Source organism: Monodelphis domestica, chromosome 2, assembly GCF_027887165.1.
Source record: "Monodelphis domestica isolate mMonDom1 chromosome 2, mMonDom1.pri, whole genome shotgun sequence".
NCBI lineage: Eukaryota > Metazoa > Chordata > Mammalia > Didelphimorphia > Didelphidae > Monodelphis > Monodelphis domestica.
The window spans coordinates 112,465,243-112,481,684 of record NC_077228.1 but is presented as its reverse complement, the minus strand read 5'-3'; the positions used below and the strand labels follow the sequence as shown (position 1 = coordinate 112,481,684).

The following is a 16,442-nucleotide window of genomic DNA, read 5'->3' as shown; positions in this document are numbered from 1 at the left end:
CTACATTTTGAATGGCATGTTCTTTGGGTTGGAGTGGGTACAGAAATGATGTAAAGCAAAATAAAAATGGCAAAATAAAAGGTGGTTACAGTCTCAGACATTTGCCAGTTTGGGCAGGGACTTTGGGCAAATCACTTAACCTTTCTCAGGCTTTTAGCTTCCTCATCTGTAAAATGGGGATGATAAAAACACCTGCCTTGCAGAGTTGTTGTGAAAATAAACGATGTGTATACGTGTACATCACTTTACAAACCTTAAAGCACTATTGAAATGCTAATTTATTACTTGTAGCCCCTTGCCCTATGCAATTCGGAGCTGAATTTAGGTTTCTTTTACAGTGAGGAAAAATGGAGCTCTTTAACAATTAACTGTCTAGACTTCTGAGGATTAGAATAAGACAAAATTATACTGTGACAAATTGTATGTTTGTACCATGCCCTGTAAGTGCTCCCATGCCTGAACTTCTGAGTAGGTTTAGAATGTGTCCATACTCACTGAGCACACAATTGGGTAGAGCAGGAATCCAATTATTGTCAGCTCCACAGTGAATCAAACTGGAGCCATGGAGAAGGTAACCCTTCTTGCACTCAAATAGAATAGTGTCTTTGTATGTGTAGGTGGATCTCAAACCAGAGACCATGTTCCCATTTGAAATCTGTGGCTGATTACAGACGACAACTAAAGAAAGATAACAAGATTGTTTGGTCTAAATGATCAGGTGCAACACTAGGAAAGCAACAACAAAATGATTGGAAGTCCCTAATGTTTTCTACAGATACAAATGAAAAGGTTTCCTACTTGGGCTGATGAGGGTGCTGAACTACTCCTCCAAAGGGCCAAAGGCATGGACTTATAAAGGAGGTCTTTCAGATGCAAAGGAAATAGTCTGTCCATCCCTTAGATCAGTGATGGCAAACCTATGGTATGGGTGCCAAAGATGGCATGCAGAGTGTTCTCTGTAGGCACACAGCCACCCCCTCTCCCAGAGTTTGTTACTAGAAAGGCAAAGGGACGTGGGTGGAGCTGCTCCCTTTCCTCTCTCCACCACACCTCATGACATTTTCCCACATCACCCACCTCTCTACCCAACAGCCCAATGGGAGCATTTTCTCCCTCCCCTGGGTGGAGTAGGGAGCTGGGCACATCACTTCACCTGTAAAAAGTTTGCCATCACTGCCTTAGAGGGAGTCTAAAGCTTGAATAATCCATTGCAAAAGAGTATCAAGCACTGTGGGTCCATAGTTTTCAACTGTCATAGACCTTTGTTTTCTAGGCATTAGCACCTTAGGATTGCTGTATTATAAGTTCATACCCTCTCTTGACCAACACAGGCTTTATATCTTTGCTAAAAACTAACTGACCCATATATGGGGTGTGTGTTATAAAATTAATATTCAATAGCTAAGTATTATAATTTATAAAGTTTATTAATAATAGCTAAAGTAAAAGAACTACCTGAACTTAGCTGGGTAGCAAGTAAAAGAGAGTGTGGGAGGAGTCACAGCAAACCTAAATACCCTCAAGTCAAGGTGAGGATGCAGGAAAAGGGAAAAAGATTCTAGGTAATACAGAAAGGAATTTTGGGTAATGTAGTTTTAGGGGTTCAAGATTTCCAACTATACAGTTGATTGTGCCATCACAAACTGTGGGAATGAGCCCAGAGAGGGTGCTACACGTAGATTAGTGTCTCAATTAGTTATCCATCTTAGGGATCCTTTTAACTTTTCAGAGTTTTGAAGACAGGGAAAAAATGTTCTCACTTTATCCTGCAGGTGCCTTAGTTTTTTCTCCAGTGGTAGACATCCTGCTGATGATAAACTAATAATATATGAATGCAAAATTATTACACTGAAGTGAGGTGCTGGTTCCACCCTTCAAATTTTCATTCTCCATTAAAAAAAATAAAAATTTAAAGATCTTAGACTTCACTTACTTTTGCAATTGGGTGGAGGTGGATTCCATGTACCAATAGTCTCATTTACCACAGAACAAGAAATAGAGGCTTCGCCTATAAGTGAGAATGGAGTGTTGCATCTATAGGTCACAGAAGAACCAAAGGTGTAGATATTGTCCTCTCTACCGTTGTGCTTTCCATTGCTGATGGGTGATGGAGGCGGACAAGTTACAACTAGACAGAAGTGGGAAGAAAGACATAATCAGGGAAGGCATTTATCGCTACTTTTCCACCCCATTTTCAGCTCAACTCATTCTCTGGACTGTTGTGCCTCCCTAATAGCTGCCTCAAGTCCCTTAGGATAACTCTGCCCTTAGGCCTGTTTTCCATAATAGTGAATTCTTGGCCTCGGATCCCTGTTTTTGGAGGGAGCTACTGAATGAGTGGACAGCTACGTGGTACAGTAGATAGAGTGCTGGGCCTGAGGTCAGGAAGATTCATCTTCCTGAATTCAAATCTGGCCTCAGAAACTTACTGGCTGTGTGACCCTGGGCAAGTTATTTAACTTTGTTTTCCTCAGTTTCCTCATCTGTACAAAGAACTGGAAAAAAATGTCTTTGCCAAGAAAACTCTGATGAGGTCTCAAACATCTGAGAAAACTGAACAATAACTAAATTGAATGATAATATTTGTAAAGAGTTAAGCATCATACCTAGTCCATATGTCCTTAATAAATGCTTATTTCCTTCTCCCCTTCAGTCATGCTGCTCCTTTCACCCCAGTTCATTTTACTTCCCATATTCTACCTCCTCAGGATCTAGCTCATTGTCTTCCATGACTGATTCACCCTCCATCCTCCAGGATATCCTTCCCTACCTCCCCTTCCAGCTCTCATTATATCTTTGTCATTCCCTATTAGAATGTAAACTCCCTGTGAGCAGGCATTATCATTTTAAAAAAATACATATCTCTAGCACTTTGCTCCATGCCTGGCAAAAAGCTAGTGCTTAATAAATGTTTTACCTATCCATTCATCTATCTATATACTATCTATCATCTATCATTTATCTATCTCTGTCATCTATCATCTATTCATCTCTATCTATTTTTCTGTCATCTGTTATTCTGTATCTATCATCTATTCACATCTTATCTACTTATATCTAATCTAACATCTATATAGGATTTGAGCTACATTATCATCTATTTATATTACTTTTCACACAAATAAATTTATTTGTCTATTTGTATCAAGCATCTATCTATTCATAGAGCTACCTAATCTATCTATTGTTTATCTTATCTATCATTTTTCATTAAGCAATCCTACTATCTATCCTTAGATCTACTGCCCATTTTATCTCATCTTTATTTCTCTGTCTGTCTCTCTCTATACATCCATCCAACTATCTATCTATCAATCTATCTACCTATCTATCTACCTATCTCCATCCATCCATCCATCCATCCATCTCTTTATCCATCCATTTATCTATCTATCTATCTATCTATCTATCTATCTATCTATCTATCTATCTATCTATCTGTCTATGTTATATAGAATCATAAGTTTCAAACTGGAAGGGCCTTAGAAGTCCCCTAATTTATACTTGCAGAAACCAAGACCCAGAGAGGCAAATATCTCACAAGTAATAAGAGATAGAGCTGAGATTTGAACCCATATTCTTTGACTTCGAATCTAGCACACTTTAGATTCATATGGAAGTGTTGCCAAATAGCAAATTCAATTCCACAAGCATTTACACTGCTCATGTGCCAGTCCAGTGCTGGGCAGTGGGGATGAGAAAATGGAATTAGTCTCCCACCTTACTGTTCTACTGGGAGTAAACAAAATATGCATTGACAAGTAAAAACAAATACATAACATGTGATTTATTTGGGGGGTGAATCAGGAAAGGTCTTGTATAGGAAGTAATGCTTGAGCAGAGTTTTGGTCTGAGCTTTGGATTTCAAGTGTTGGAGAGGAGGAGAGAACATCCTAGGCATTGAGATCTATCTAGTGAAGACACAGAGTTGAAAGATGGAACGTTTATGTATGGCAAACAAGAAGTGGGCCAATTTGGCAGTAATTTGGTATTTAGGAAATCAAAAGATCCAACCTTTAAGGACAAGGACTTACTATTTGACAAAAATCACTGAGAAATTTGGAAAATAGTATGACAGAGACTGGGGACAGACCAGTATCACAAACTATATACCAAGAGAAGGTCAACATGGGGGAGCAGCTGGGTAGCTCAGTGGATTAAGAGTCAGCCCTAGAGACGGGAGGTCCTAGGTTCAAATCTGGCCTCAGCCACTTCCTAGCTGTGTGACCCTGGGCAAGTCACTTGACCCCCATTGCCTAGCCCTTACCACTCTTCTGCCTTGGAGCCAATACACAGTATTGACTCCAAGACGGAAGGTAAGGGTTTTAAAAAAAAAAATAAATAAAAAATAAAAAAAAGAAGGTCAACATGGATATTTGACTTAGAAATAAAGGATAATAGCATAAGCAAGTGAGGGAAGCATGGAATAATCTATGGATGAAAGAATAATTATGAGAACATTATGGAATGTAAAGTGGATAATTTTGATTATTCTAAATTAAAAAAAGTTTTGTACAAACAAAATCAATGCAACCAAGATTAAAAGGCATGCAAAAAGCTGGGATGATATTACAGAAAGTATCTTTGATAAAGGTCTCATTTCTCAAATAAATAAAGAATTGAGTCAAATTTATAAAAATCTAAGTTATTCTTCAGTTGATAAATGGTTAACGGATATGAACTGGCAGTTTTCAGACAAATCAAAGCTATCTATTGGCATTTGAAAAAATGCTCTAAATCATTCTTGAACTGAGAAATATAAATTAAAACAACTTTGAGTTATCATCTCATACCTATCAGATCAGGCAATATGACAGAAAAGGAAAATGATAAATTTGTTGGAAGGGATATAGGAAAATTGGGATACTAATGCACTGTTGTTAGACTTGTGATTTGATCCAAGCATTCTGCAGAGCAATTTGGAACTAAACCCAAAGGGTTCTTAAACTGTGCATACCCTTTGACCTAGAAATTCACTATTAGATATGTAACTCATAGAGGTTCAAAACAGAAAAAGAACCCATTTGTTCAGAAATATTTATAGCAGCTTTTTGTTGTAGCAAAAAAATGGAAATTGAGGGATTGGTTATCATTTGGGAAATGACTGAACAGGTTGTGATATTTAAGTGTAATGGAATATGATTGTGCTCTATGACAAATACTATGATTTCAGAAAAACCTGGAAAGACTTAATATGAACTGATCTAAAGAGAAGTAAGCAGAACTAGAAGAATATTATATACATTAGCAATATTTTGATGAACAACTAGTTATTATAATAATACTACAGTGGGGTAGTGTGGGGAGAGGTAGCCACATGGCTCAGTGAATTGAGAGTAAGACCTAGAGACAGGAGATCCTGGGTTCAAATATGGCCTCAGAAACATCCTAGTTTGTGATCTTGTGCAAATCACTTAATCTCCATTGCTCAGTCCTTTCTACTCTCCTGCCTTGGAAAAAACACATAATATTGAGTATAAGAGGGAAGGTAAGGGTTTAAAAAAAAACCACAATAATACAGTGATCTAAGCCAGTACCAAAGACTCACAATGTATCTGTCTCCAGAAAAAAAAGAATTGATAGAGTCTGGATGCAGAACAAAACATACTATGTTTTGCATTCTTTCTTCTTAATTTGTTTAAATATTTGAGATCTCGCCAACAAAATGACTAAAAAAGAAAAAATGTTTCACAAGATTGAGCATATAAAATCTATATCAGACTGCTTACCATCTCAGGGAATAGGGGGAGTGGGAAGGGGGAAAGAATTTGGAACTCAACATCTAAAAATATTAAAAATTGTTTTTATATGCATTTGGGCAAAAATAAAATATTATCAAAATGAAAAACAAAAGAACATCACTTTGGCTTCTGTGTAGTTAGAGAAGGAAGAGGCTAGAAGCAGAAAGATAAAAAAGAAAGCTACTTTAATCACTGTTAAGAGTACTGAGAGCTTGGATTAGGATGTCAATCATCTGCATACAGAAGAGGGGACAGGTGTGAGACAGGCTGGGAAGAAAGGATTAAGGAGAGTTGGCAACCTTTTGACTCACCAAAATACAAGGGTTTTTATGACAACAAGATTCATGAGCAATCTTGACTTACTTTCACATACTGGAAGAGGTTCACTCCAGGTAAGTCTTGAATCTGAAATCCCACAGATACTTGTTGATGATCCAATTAAGTGGTATCTGAATAAATAGAGTCAAGGGCTTTAATGAAACTCATCCTGCCATAAACATAATTTAGTCATGGAAAGCACTTTAACAATTGGTCTTTGTCATCTTACCCCACTCACTCACTCAGCTGTAGTTCATCAGTGCAATGAAACAGGCTCAAAAGAGAAGAAATCCCTCCCTGAACAAAGGAGAACCAGGCTTACCACTGTGATTCCCTGTATCCTTTCCTGAACTAGCCACGTTTTAATAACTGGAGATCATTTCCTACCTAGTATAAAAAGAAGCAGAAGGTTAATAGCATCTGTTTGTTCTTGAGCCTGGGCCAATTCAAGGGTGTTATATTAGTGAGTATTGTTCCTTTGAATAGACTATGTTTTACGCTTTGCCTCTGCTTAGCTTTGAATGCTGACATTTGCTTACTTTCCCTTCTCAATTTGAAGACTTTTGGGCTTTTGGTTTGTGCTTAAACATTGACTCCTGTCAAGGTCTTTGACTTTTTGGCTGTTAGCTTCAGCTTCTACTTGGACCTTGATATCTGCTGGGTCATTCTCCCAGCTCAGAGCTCCATCTCACCAGCCTACTCCTTCTGCCACCATTTTCTCTGGAGTAAACATTGTTAGTGTAGCTAGCAATCAAAATGTCATCAAGATGATTATTATTCATTAAAATTTTATATCCAGTCTATTTCCAAAAAGGATTGGGGTGTGTGTACAAAGTTAAAATAAATGGAAAACCATGCAAAATTGTATTAAGCAACAAAAGTAAATGAAAGGAACACAGTCATAGATGTGCTGAGTCCCTGGGAGATTGACTACTAGTATTTTATTACTATTAATAGAACTTAGAACTAAAAGGCATCTTGGAAATCATATCATTCTACTTTCTGATTTTACAGATGAGGAAACTAAAGCCCAGATTTTCACCGAGTGCCACAATCATATCTGAAAAAGGCAAAGTGACTTTCTAAGAGTGGCACAAATAGGAAGTAGTAAAGTAAGGATTTGAAACCACTTCTGATTAAAGTGCACTTAGCTCTAAGTTGGGCACAAAGGAAAAAAGTGAAGATTTCTACTTTTTCACTATATAATAAAAGAAAACATACATGATTATAGATTTTGAGATTTAGAAGGGACCCAATCCAACCCATGCACAAAAAGAATCCTCACTACTCCCAAATTCCTAATAGTGTAAATACTGAATTCCCTGAAATGGTCACATTATTTGAATCCACATTGCATATTTCCATTGGGCAGCTTATGTAGTGCAGTGGATAAAGTGCCAGGCCTGAAGTCAAGAAGTTATCTGACCTCAGACATCAACTGTGTGACCCAGTCAAGTTACTTAAGTCTATTTGCCTCAGTTTCCTCATCTATAAAATGATCTGGAGAAAGGAATGGCAAACCATTCTCATATCTTTGCTGAGAAAACCCCAAATAGTTGGACAGGACTGAAAATGGCTGGTTTAACTTCTTTGGGCATCAGCAACTCATCATCTTGACCATTTTTCTGGTCCATGCTAGCTCCAGCACAAGATGACAATCAATTCATAATTAAACTTTCTGACAAGTCCCTTAAATATCAATGTTCTGTGTTGTTGATGAAAGAAGGAATCTAGACACTTTAGATACCAAATGTTTGATGAGGAGAATTGACATTCTTTTATGACATTTTGAAAGCCTAAATTATATTCTCACCCAAATGGAAACTATAGGCCATAATGGAAACTAAAAAATGAACCTAAATATTACCCAGAAAGCAACTTTGAACAGGTATAGACACTTGAGCAAGTCCTACTGGAGATCCCAGAGTTGTGATCCATAAATATTTAAGAAACTGAACTTGGAAAAGTCCAAGAGAGGTGCTATTGCTTAGATGCTTTGTCCATAGGATATTCAGAGCATGACCCCCTGTACCCCATCCAATTTTAAATAGAACTCATATCTTCATGGCTTTCCAGGAGAAGTTGTTGTTTAGTGTATCATATTTTAGCATCAGAGAATAAGTGCCCCAAACCATACGTTTAGTTTGAGTGAGACTAAACTGCTGTTTCTGGAAGTCATTTGTTATCTACAAGTGTTTTCAGATTCTAGGTGAGAAAACAGGTTGTCTGCACAGAGCACAGCGGATGCTTGTGACTTCTTATTTGCTATGGTTGGAGGGCCTCTATCCAGTGGACATCATGGGTGATTCCAGTTTTTTAGAAGTAAGTTTATTCAAATGTGGTCTCAGCTACTTCCTAGCTGTGTGACCCCGGGTAAATCACTTAACCCCCATTGCCTGGCCCTCACTGCTGTTGGGCCTTGGAACTAATCCATGGTATTTATTCTAAAACAGAAGATAAGGGTTGAAAATATAAAGAAAATTAAAATAAATTTAAGTAAGTTGATAAGATGGAGATATACGACTAGGATACTGCCAGGCTATAACCTATTTGGAAATGGAATTTCTCTTTCCAAGGGTCTTCATTTCAAGTCTACTTAGGCTGTGGCAATCATTATTTAGTACAAGTTTTGAAGAAACATTAATGGTCTAGAATCTGAATCAAGATTACCCAAATATGTTCAGCAGATGGTTCCTATTAAGAGATGGATGAACATGGTGAAAAGCCTTATAGAGAACCTAAACATTTTCTCATTTGAAACAGAATGTGGTAAGTAAGGTTCAAGAGGGAACTTACTACTTCCCTTGGGCTCCATTTCTTCCTCTGTAAGAAGAGGGGGTGGATTCTGGAAAGCACTCTGGAGCTGTGCCCAAAGGGCTTTAAAACTGTGCATACCCTTTGATCCAGCAATATCACTACTAAGTCTGTAGCCCAAAGAGGTTTAAAAAGGGGGGGAAGGACCAATTTGTACAAAAATATTTATAGCAGCTCTTTTTGTCTTGACAAAGACTGATGCAGAGTAAAGGGAGCAGACCCAGGAGAACATTGTACACAGCTAGAGTAGTATCGTATAATGAAAAACTGTGAATGACTTTGCTCTTCTCAACTACAGTGATCCAAGACAGTCCCCAAGGACTCATGATGAAAAATGCCATCCACCTCCAGAAAATAGAACCAATGGAATCTGAAGGCAAACTGAGACATAACTATATTTCACTTTGTTGTTTCATTTTTTTAATTAGTTTTTTCAACAAAATGACTATCATGGGAAAGTGTTTTACATGATTGCACACGTAAAATCCATTTCAGATTGTTCATGGAGAGGGTAAAAGACAAAGGGAAGAGAGAATTTGGCTCAAAATTTTTTTAAACCTGAATTGTTTTTATATGTAATTGGGGAATAGTACAATTTTAAATAGAAAATATATGCAAATTTTAAAAATTTAAAAAAAGACAAAGGGGTTGGACTAGACAACCTCAGAGTACTCTTCCATCTCCAGTTATGTGATTCCATATTCTTATGAACTAAGCCTAAAGCTTAATGCTTCTGATATCAAGAGTTAGATTAACCGTCCTGTGATTTGTGGAGAAGGCCAAATGAATGCAGAGATTAGAAGGGAGGCCCAATGGACTTGTGGGTCTATAATTTTTGAGGAGATAGAAGAGTTACAAATTTTAAAAATGAGTAGATTATGCTTGGGGTCCATCAGTGTACAAGTCCGTTGTGTGAAAAAGAATTTAGCCGAGTGGTTCTTTCATGTATATCAAGTGAATCTTAAATATGAACTGTTTACTATGGGAAAAGGAAATCGAAAAAAAAAAACACCTCTCTCTTCAGTGCTAGAACATTGCTTCAGTTAAATGATGAATAAATGAAAAGTTTAACTTGTTCATTTCTTATCATTAGGAATCAGGTCATAGCTGTAGGGCTAGAAGGGACCTTAGAAGTAATCTAAAGATAGAGATGTCAAACTCAGTGTTAGTTGTCTGAAACACTCCAGAGTGAGACTACTAGATTAAAATATAATTGGGAAGTTCTTAACAAAATAAATGAAAATACATATAACAAAGATAAAGTTAATTCATGGTTTTCTAAGACAAAATCTCATTTCGATTTGAGCTTGGACATATATTTCTCATATTACAGATGGAAAACTGAAGCCAGAGAGCTTAAGGGTCTTGTCCAAAGTCACACAGGTAGAAAGCAGCAAAGCTGGGATTTAAGCCCAAGTCCTCTAACTTCAAATCCAATGTTCTTTCCACTTCCCCCCAAACCTACATTGTTTGTATTTGGTAAGTTGCCATAGTACACAAAACAAAATATAATTGATATAATATATACTATAGATTTTTATGTATAACATGTATAATATAATAAATATAGATTTTTAGTGAGAACAAAACAAAAAGTTTCATGTCCCCATCTTCAAGCTTTGCACAGACTGTCTCTATATGTCCAGAATGCATCGTCTCCTCACTTCTCACTCTTGGAACTTCAAAGCCTCATTTAAATATCACCTCTTTCATCACTAACTGCCCTTTCATGGCCCTAGACAAAGCTCAATTTGTATAAGTTAGGCAGAGCTGCAGCTCAAAATCCAGTGGTCAGTCCAGTCCTGAATTGTAGAATTAAGTTTTTAAATGAAATTGGGATATGATGTGCCACCAGCATCCATTTCTCCTCAAAAAGTATTGCTTTAAAAAACTAAGAATAAGTGAAATGAGCAAAACCAGGAGAACACTGTACACAGTAATAGCAATATTATAAGATGATCAATTTAGCTATTCTCAACAATACAAAGATACAATTCCAAAAGATTCATGATGAAAAATGCTGTCTACTTCCAGAGAAAGAACTGATGGAGTCTGAATGCAGATTGAAGCATGCTTTTTTTTACTTTCTCTCTTTATGTTTCTTTGTGTTTTCTTTCACAACATGACTAATACAGAAATATATTTTACATAACTACACATGTATAATCTATGTAAAATTGCTTGCCTTTTCCGTGCAGTAGGAGGGGAAGGAGAGAGGCAGAGAATTTGGAACTCAAAATTTTTTTTTAATGAGTGTTAAAAATTGTTTTCACATGTAATTGGAAAAAAATAAAATATTTAAATGAAAAGTTGAGAATGAGAAAAAAATAAATATCACCTCTTTCAAGATTCTGTTCTTAATTTCTCTATTTAAGTTCTCTCCTTACAATGATTATCTGTGAAAATGTGACGATTTCAGCAGTGCTCTGATCTGGGATAATCCTGTAAGACTTAGGGTGGGAATGCTCTCCACCTCCAGAGAAAGAACTGCAGGAGTTCTCTTTCCCATCAGTGCATCTTTGGTTTTATTTAGGAGTTTTGGTTATGTGTGAGTTTGCTCTTGCAATTACCAGTATGGACATGTGTTTTGCAGGACCATAAAAAATGGAGGAAAAAAAGTTCTCCCCTTCCCCCAAGCACTGAGTCTTTATTTTGCCTATATCTTCTGTTTACTTATCTATGAACATGTCTGTCCCTAGTATAATAGATGCTTTTTGAGGATAGGAACTGTGCCACTTTTGTATCCTTAGCACCAAATCTGGTGATTGGTACAAAGTAGATACTTAAGTGCTTACTTGCTTGCTAACAAATTATATCTTTATATTTAAACTTCTGGAATGGTTCAAATATGCTGTTACTAGGAGTTTGTGTTTCCATACTAAGCTCTGCTTCCTATTGGAAAACGTCATTTTTCTCTCCTATTCAGTCCTGAGCTCTGTTCTACCAACCAAAGAAAGATGATGGATTTTGGGTTACCTGACACTCACCCATCCAAGCAGCTAAATTCTATTTTGGAACCAAAATCAAGGTCTGTCTTAATAATCACTCTCCCATTGTTCAATTCTCCTGGGTGTTCACATCGTTTCTCTAAGAGGAAAATAAAGCAGAAGTTAAAGTTTTTAATTGATGGAAACACGTCAGGTTTTTTAAAGCATCAAGGCAAGAAATCAAGATCCTATCTTCAGACTCTGCTTTCAGAAAGACCCAGAGGACTGAAAACTTAGAATGAACTCTCAGTTCTTTTATTCTCATTGTCTTCATGTATTCTTCTTTGGGACAAACAAAAGGAAAAAATATTCTTTGATCTATTTTTTCTACTCTATTCCTACAGCAGAATAAGTAGAAAACTGGCAATAGACTTTTGAAATTGCTGCTAATTGTTGAATTATATAATCCCTGCAAGTCTTTAAAACCACTGGCCCAAATTGTAGTCATGAATAAGCTGTGTAGCTCAATTATACTGCTCAGCTGATGAAGTCAAGGTCATAAGTTTGAAGTTTTCTTTGTGGTGGTAAAGAACTGGAAATTGATGGGCTGTGATAAGAAATGATGAACAGATTAATTTGAGAAAAGCATGGGAAGACTTGCATGAAATAACACAGAGTGAAATGAGCAAAGCCAAGAGAATATTATATACATTTACAACAAAATTTTTCCAAGAGTAATTGTGACTAAGCTATTCTGAGTAATATAAATATTCAAATCAACTATGAAGGACTTATACAGAAAAATCATATCCATCTTCAGAGAAAGAATTGAAATATGAAAGCATGTATTCTGTGAGTATGGGGATAGATAGATAGATAGATAGATAGATAGATAGATAGATAGATAGATAGATAGATAGATGGATGGATGGATGGATGGCTTGATAGATAATAGATAAATGGATGGATAGATGAATAGATAGATGAATGGATAGATAATTGGATAGATAGATAGATAGATAGATAGATAGATAGATGGATAGATAATAGATAAATGGATGGATAGATGAATAGATAGATGAATGGATAGATAATTGGATAGATAGATAGATAGATAGATAGATAGATAGATAGATAGATAGATAAATAGATCAAACATTGGCATTCTCCAATGCAGGTTTGGGAAAGAGGAAGGGAGACAAATCAGAACCCCATATATAAAGAAATAATAATAATAATAATAATAATAATTTTTAAATGCAATATTCTGAGGAGTCTATAAGCGATTATTGTTTTCAGTTGTCTGAATCTTCCTGACCCTGTTTGGGGTTTACTTGACAAAGATACTGGAGTGGTTTGCCATTTCCTTCCTCACTTTATAGAAAAGGAGACTAGGCAGACAAAGGTTAAAATGATATGCCTATAGTTGCATGTTTGAGGCTGGATTTCAGTTCAGTTCTTTACTTTAGGCCAGGCACTCTATCCACTGCACCATCTCACCAGACTACCAAATTGTTCCATGACACTAAAAATATATGACTTAAAGGCTTATTTAAAAAAAAATCAACCTCTTTATATTCAATTCAGGACAATTTCATTAATTTAAACTATAATCCAGTTTTTTTTTAAGTCATGACTTGGAGTCCAACATATGTTAAATAGTTTTCCTCTGTTTCATAATATAATAACTCCCATTTATATAAAATTTTAGAGTTTAAAAAAAAGGTTTACACACACTATACCATTTGAGCATCACAACCAACTTCTGATATAGTTACTATTATAACACCCTATTTTATAAATGAAGTCAGAGATAGGATTTGAACCCAGTGATTCCTGATCCCAAATCCAACACTATGTCTGTCTACATATACAATATTCCTAACCCAAGATAGACCCCTCATGCATACCTTTGTTTACCAAGGAATTGGTGAGGGAAAAAAGTATAGATGGATAGCATAAAGTCATCCCTTATTCTGGAGAAAACCTCCCAATGCAAGATCTGCTTCATTGAGAATCTGATTGACAGACTCAAAGCTTTATCTTACCCAGTTGAATTGCATGTTGGCTATGGGGGGGGGGGGGGAGAGGAGGGAGGAAAAGAAAATTATTTTTATATCCAATGAATAATGTTTGAAATTGACCAAATAAAAATGTTTAAAAATTAAAAAAAGCTTTATCTTTGTACAAAGATGGCATGTTTTCAGTGGGTAACTTTTGAAGGCTGATCAGCTATTTCATTCTGCATACTAGACTTCTGTTTAATACAATACAAGTATATGCAACTTTACTTATAATAAAGTTTGTTAACTTTGTTATTAAGGACCTTCAGGATCATTTAATCTCACACCCTCAATTTATAGAAGAAACCTGGATCCAAAAAGATGAAGGGATTTGTACAGTCTTAAACAACTAGAGTCAGAGCTGGGAACAGAGTAGAAGTCTTACAACACCAAATTATAAATCTTAGCAAGAGAAGGAATATTAGAAATCATCTAATCTAACTCCCTACTTGATGTGAAAATTCTCTCTAATGTCCTCAACTAGGATTCAAATAATATCTGCTTACATACTTTCAGTAGCTTTCACTAGCTCAAAAGGCATTGTTAGAATATTTAGGATAGGCTAGAAAGAATAGAAGAGGTTAGAATATTTAGGGATTTCTTCCTTAAAGAAATCAAAATTTATCTCTTGGTCCCACTTTTACCTCCTAAAGGCATGCAAAATTTTCTAATTCTTCCATATGAAAACCCATCAAATATTTGGAGACAACTGGTCAGGTACACAGTAGAGAGGGCTTTGAATAATATTGTATAAATCAGAATCAAAGGATAGCTTATGTATTGAAATAAGTCATTAATGAATTATTTTTTAGTTTAAAAAAACCTTTGAGAAAACTTATCCTTAATGCTGAATCATTTTTTATTGCTAAATAATACTCTGTATTATCATTATTTTTACTAGGTTCAGTATGTTTTTCAAATCTCTTTCCTCATTTTTTTCATTTGGCAATCCAAGGAATGCTTTCACACTCCCTACCTGAAAGCAGCTTCTCAAATTGGAATGATTAAAATTGAAATTGTGAGCCCCATCTTGTGTAGTAAACAGAAATTAGTCTTAGCCAAATATGTCCAGCAGGTATCCTTGAATTCCCCATTGGGGTGAATGGAGGTCACTCTTAACCAGACTTAACCTGATCTTCATCTAGATATTGGAATCCTATGATCAAGGAGGAACTAAAAATATTATTAAGCTTATTTCCTCATTAGGTATCCACTAATTAAAAGATATCTTGGGGAGAACTAAATAATGAGCTTCCAAAGTTGTATTAATTACTCAAGATGCTGAATGTTTTAGTCTTTGATCACCAAGAGAGATCACTGACTAACTAATTTAATGGTTATTGCTAGCCTGATCAATAAATTGATTTTCTTACCCAGACCCTTGTCTCTCAGAATTTTTAATCGTCACATCTTCTTTCATGATGCAAGTGACTTCTCCATGATTTTTCCATTCTGCAATTTTGTATTTAATGTATTGACTTTTTCAGAAGTGGAATTTACCTGTACTTTGACACAGTAACTGACTCAGTAGTTCCCTAAGGAGTCAAAGGTTTTTGCAGCTTCCAAAAGTGCCTCACAGTTAGGGAGATGCCATAGACATTCAGAAAATCTTCTCTAAATAAGAACAAAGTAAAGAAAGTAAAAAATTAAATGTTAGGTACTCACTGATACAGAACGGATTTAGAAAATGCCAGGATTTATCTCTACAGGTAAGCACATTCCTGGAGCTACTCCGAGTGTAACCTGGGCGACAGTTGTATTTCAGTTGTGTTCCTTCTGGGAAGATACTTTGGTCCAAAACTGATTCTGGGCTAGCAAAGTGAAGCGTTGGTGGAAAACCACAAGTACCTGGCCATCAAATCAAATGAGATCCAAAGATTAAAACCAGGCAGGGTCCACCACCTCAGGGACTAAAGAGTGTATTATTCAAGTGCAGGAGTCATGTCTTTCAGTTCATTGATTCCCAAAGAACACAATACAGTGCCTTGAAAACAATAAACATGGTGCCGTACTCAGGAATAAAAAATGTGGGTTGATGATGATAAAAGGCACAAAAATCCCATTTTTGTTTATGTGACAACTTAATTTAACAAGGATGATTAGACCTCAGTTTTATTAATCCCTGATATTACCTATTCAATATTGTTCAGGTTTTTGTTTCTTAGTTTGTTTTCAGTCATTTCATTCATATCTGACTCTTTGTGACTCTCTTTGGGGCTTTCTTGGCAAAGATATGGAGTGATTTACCACTTCCTTCTCCAGCTCTTTTTATAGATAAGGAAACCCAGGGTCACACAGTCAGTAAGGGTCTAAGGCTGGATTTTAACTCAGATCTTCTTGTCTTCAGGCATGTTGCCATATCTACTTCACCACCTAGTTGTCCCATATTGTTGGTGTTAGCACTCCCAATGACACTTTTTTTGGTTACAATACCAGAGCACAACCTTGCATTGTCCTATCATCTGCCTCCCTCACACCTGTTCATGTGCAGCTGAATGCAGTCAGGGAAATCCTCAAAACCATGTTAACTGGACCCACTGCATATGAAAGTTATCGAACCCTAACTGAGCCCTCACTGT

The 16,442-nt window shown here is 36.2% G+C and overlaps 1 protein-coding gene across 3 annotated transcripts in view; it reads right to left on the bottom strand.

Moving 5' to 3' along the window:
* C4BPA (complement component 4 binding protein alpha) overlaps positions 1-16,442 on the bottom strand; it is a 42,273-nt gene that overhangs the window by 14,374 nt on the left and 11,457 nt on the right. For all 3 annotated transcript variants that reach the window (XM_007481300.3, XM_007481303.3, XM_056815848.1), the window contains 5 exons: positions 15,529-15,711; positions 11,861-11,960; positions 6,105-6,190; positions 1,934-2,128; positions 496-678 (listed from right to left, as the gene is read on the bottom strand). In XM_007481300.3, coding sequence (XP_007481362.2) covers positions 496-678; positions 1,934-2,128; positions 6,105-6,190; positions 11,861-11,960; positions 15,529-15,711 — 747 coding nt within the window. The remainder of the gene's footprint in view (positions 1-495; positions 679-1,933; positions 2,129-6,104; positions 6,191-11,860; positions 11,961-15,528; positions 15,712-16,442) is intronic.